The 4,282-nt window shown below is 47.6% G+C and overlaps 2 protein-coding genes across 2 annotated transcripts; both read right to left on the bottom strand.

Moving 5' to 3' along the window:
- Position 1: 1 nt before the first annotated feature.
- TbgDal_XI18600 (hypothetical protein, conserved, (fragment)) lies at positions 2–1,358 on the bottom strand (the record flags this gene model as incomplete). Its single annotated transcript, XM_011782702.1, has 1 exon — positions 2–1,358. A coding segment is annotated over one exon (1,357 nt), but the record flags the coding sequence as incomplete, so codon positions are not given.
- A 671-nt stretch (positions 1,359–2,029) lies between these two features.
- On the bottom strand, positions 2,030–4,057 carry TbgDal_XI18610 (hypothetical protein, conserved; the record flags this gene model as incomplete). Its single annotated transcript, XM_011782703.1, has 1 exon — positions 2,030–4,057. One exon carries the CDS (start codon positions 4,055–4,057, stop codon positions 2,030–2,032), a length of 2,028 nt encoding a protein of 675 aa, XP_011781005.1.
- Between the last annotated feature and the right edge of the window lie 225 nt (positions 4,058–4,282).

The following is a 4,282-nucleotide window of genomic DNA, read 5'->3' on the forward strand; positions in this document are numbered from 1 at the left end:
CTCCTAAGGCAGAACGGATGTATGATAGCAGTATAACCCGCAGCAGCAGTAGTGGCAAATGCCGGAAGAACCCCAAAAGCCACCAGACGAGACATCAACCATGCTAGGCATACCGAGAGCGCTAGAAACGGAGGTCCAGCAACATATCCCACATCAGCACAGGTAAACAGCAACAAAGATGCAAATGAACCAACGAAACTGGCTGCCTGAACAAGTTCTCGTACAACAAAAGAGGTAGTGACATTCAAAAGGACACCATAAAGCAGACGGAAGTCGTCCACTACCAACATGGCTGTTGAAACGAGTAACACGACGTGAGGAACTTCCCACACACCACGAAAACAAAACACAACTAACAGCGAAGAAACTGCGATTGCATGAAACGACATGAGCTTCAGCATCATGCACTTCCCACCTAAAAGATTATCCACAAACGGATTCGTCCTAAAAACATTGTATGTTTCATGGTGTAACATTAGCATGCTGATAATAAAAACGGCAAACACATGCACCACTGCACGCCTCAATCCAAATGAAGAATTCGATTCAGAAACCAAAGCTTCGGGGACAAAAACATCGCTTGGACTACCCTGAACCAAATGAACCTCACTGCCACAAAACAAGCACCTAAATACATCACCATCAACGAAGACGGGAAATTCCTCACTACAGTAAGAATCCCATCTGCCAGCAGCGACAACTGGTTCGTCAACAAAACGTTCTGCAGTAACGCTATGCAATCCATCGAGAGTACCGTAGGTCCTTTCCAATATCGAACTATCACCGTTCCCACCGAAAGGCCCTCTTCCTGCACCCAACAGCGGTTCTTGATCACCACAGTCAGCAACACAACAGTCTCCCGTCGCCACTAATTTAGAAGAACGTAGACCACTAACAGACCTACGCACATCAGTTACCGCACTGACAACTCCAACACACCCACAATGAAAACTATCAACCTTTTCCTTAAGCGGCACATCTCGATCCACGCCAACACAAACAGATGGCTGCATCGACAAAACTCCGTATTCAATCTCTTTACTACCGCTTGAAAATGCACCCGCAGTAGTGAAGCGGGACATACTATGCGATGAAGAGCGTGCTGAAAATATTGTTGCGCCCCTTCGGAAATCCCTTCCAGTAGAGTGCCGTGCTAAATACTCCTCATTTTCAATCACCGCTCTACTGGTAGTTTCAGTCTTCAGAAATAAATTCACACAAGAAACAGACACAACGTCATCATCGCTATCCATCAAAATATCTCGAACGTGCTCCACAAGACTCGCACCGTCACTTGCAGCAAGGCCGTGGTCCGACCCATCTACCTCTTGGCTGCCGAACCACGTTTTACTCTCCATCACCTCACCGGAAATTCAACCACTGATGTTGATATTGACTCGGAGAGGTCAGCACACAGCTATTACCGGTGCCTTCTTATCCTTTCCTATCCAGAACCCAAAACACCCCCACCTCTTTTTCACTAATCCTTGCTCGTTACTATGACTACGCTGCACAAAGAAATACCGTTTGCAAGCCTGACAAATGGGGAAAAGGGCTACAGAGTGGAGCACTACAGTGGAAAATACGTGTGCGGTATAAGCACACAGCGACAGGAAGACACAACAGCCTCGGTCAGTTCGTTACAAACCCCAGAAGCTCAGAGATGCGGTACCTTCATGCCCAACAGGTATGCACAAGGCAGCAACATACAGAAACGAGTTGAAAAAAAAAGGAAAAAAGGAAAAAAGTAAGCAAACAATTACATACTTGGGAAGTGCTATACCTCTTCAAAATACAGAAACGTGCTCGGCGCACCACCAATATCATATTAGACAAGAATGCCGTGCAGCGCCGGCCGCAACGCTCCAAATCACTTTAACGTCCACACAACGAAATACCGGAATGACGCTGAAAATGGTAGTAGCGCTTGGAGCGAAGCGCCCACCTACGCTATTTCCCGAAAACAAGCACAAATACAGGCAGTAATCTGCAATAGCTCAATGAAGGCGGTAAAGCACATGAGATACAGTTAACGGAGTTCGTAACGACCAAACATGATCGATCCAACAGCAAGGACGAGCATCCCCACCGCAGAGGCTGAGAACGCAGCAGCCTCCTTCCACTCGGATATACCTCCCTCCTGCATGTACGCTGCAGCAACAGCGGGAGAGCAGCGCTGCAACGCAGCAAGCATTGCCTCATGCCGATTCTGGCGCTGCTTGTGCATGTCGTCCAAGAGTTTCCGCACGTTGAATAACATTAAACGCACCCTGTCTTGCATCTGTTGAAGAAGGTCATTCGGGGCGGAAACCCCACTCGACAGGACCCGTGACTCACCAGAACCTTCGCAGTGCTCGTGGCGCGGTGACACCATCAAACAATCCAGCTCCTCCCCGACCGCGTCGATTCGGGCTTGCAGTAAACGAAGATTCTCATCTTGCCGTTTCCATGTCCCCTCAGCCCTCATTACACGGCGCTTATAATCACTTGCAGCAGCCTGCAGCTCTGTGCGCGCCCCATAGTTATCCCCTGAGTCGCTGTGCCTCTCAGCTAGTTGCATCACACGCTTGAAATGCCGAGCCTCCTTTATGCACGGAGCGATCTGTGAAACAACCTTGCCACAGCGCTGAATATCCCTTTCGATTGCCTTAATCTTCCTCAGTAGCAGCACGATTGGAGCACCCAGCGATTGCAGAGCAGAGATGTTATAGCTTTCCGAATTCTCCCCGGCACCCTCATCCGAGTTCGTTGTATGACAAAATTCACCATCCACCGCACGTTTGCTCCGTCTCCTCCGCTGGGAGGGTCGGTCATGAAGAACAGTGCCAAGTTCAGAATGTCCGTGAACAGCACAGTCAGACTCAAAATAATCTTCCGCCAGTCCACTCTCAGCACCCACGACAGATGTATCATAGGAACTATCAAGGGCATCCTCCAGACTACATGACCCTTCACCTTCTGAAAAATTAGCAAGCTTTGCTTGCGCAAAATCAACGTCAGCAGAACAAGATTTTTCGTTCGGGGAACATGTGAGCTTTACCACATTTTTCGAAATGTCCCTCCCTGCATTTATTTCATTCAACTGCCTCATTAGTACAGCGTTTTCTTCTTTGAGTTTTCCAAGTTCAGTATGAAAAGGGTCACTAAACTTGGCACCACCCTCCATTTCATTAAGGTTTTCGGGCGCCTCTTTCGAATAATGCTCCTCAGCAAGTTGCTTTTTCAGTTCCTTCTCCAGAGCTGCCTTAGAACCATTAACATCACTCAGTTGCTTCCTCAGTCCCTTCAGTTCCTTCTCGATTGATGATTTGGAACCAGTCACATCACTCAGTTGCTTCCTCAGTTCCTTCAGTTCCTTCTCGAGTGATGATTTGGAACCAGCCACATCACTCAGTTGCTTCCTCAGCTCCTTCTCCAGTGATGATTTGGAACCAACCACATCACTCGGTTGCTTCCTCAGCTCCTTGAGTTCCGTCTCCATTAACGCCTTGGCGTCATTAACATCACTCAGTTGCTTCCTCAGCTCCTTCATTTCCTTCTCCAGTGATGATTTGGAACCAACCACATCACTCGGTTGCTTCCTCAGCTCCTTTAGTTCCTTCTCCAGTGATGATTTGGAACCAGTCACATCACTCAGTTGCTTCCTCAGTTCCTTCAGTTCCTTCTCGATTGATGATTTGGAACCAGTCACATCACTCAGTTGCTTCCTCAGTTCCTTCAGTTCCTTCTCGAGTGATGATTTGGAACCAGTCACATCGCTCAGTTGCTTCCTCAGCTCCTTCAGTTCCTTCTCGAGTGATGATTTGGAATCAGCCACACCGCTCAGTTGCTTCCTCAACTCCTTCAGTTCATTTTCCATTAACGCCTTAGAATCATTCATCCCACCGAGTTGCTTCTTTATGCTGTCACTGCTTTCACCCTTTAGTTGACACTCAGGGCCACTTGATTTCTTTGTTTTTGTCTCAACTATCAGCTCATCCAGCTCCTTCTCGAGTGATGATTTGGAATCAGCCACATCGCTCAGCTGCTTCCTCAGCTCCTTCAGTTCCGTCTCCATCAACGCCTTGGCGTCATTAACATCATTTAGTTGCTTCTTAGCTCACTCTCCATCAATTATTAAAATCAGTCACAGCACCTAACTGCTTTTTTGGTTTCTCAGTTCGGTTTTCTATAGAAACATGGGGGCACTCACATCAACCAAGTGGTTCCCTAAATTCCTCCAGATCTTTTTTCCATAAAGCCCTGGGGGCATTTAAATCACCTAATTGCCTCCCCTAAATTT

The sequence above is a fragment of the Trypanosoma brucei genome, chromosome 11, assembly GCF_000210295.1.
Source record: "Trypanosoma brucei gambiense DAL972 chromosome 11, complete sequence".
Taxonomy (NCBI): Eukaryota; Euglenozoa; class Kinetoplastea; order Trypanosomatida; family Trypanosomatidae; genus Trypanosoma; species Trypanosoma brucei.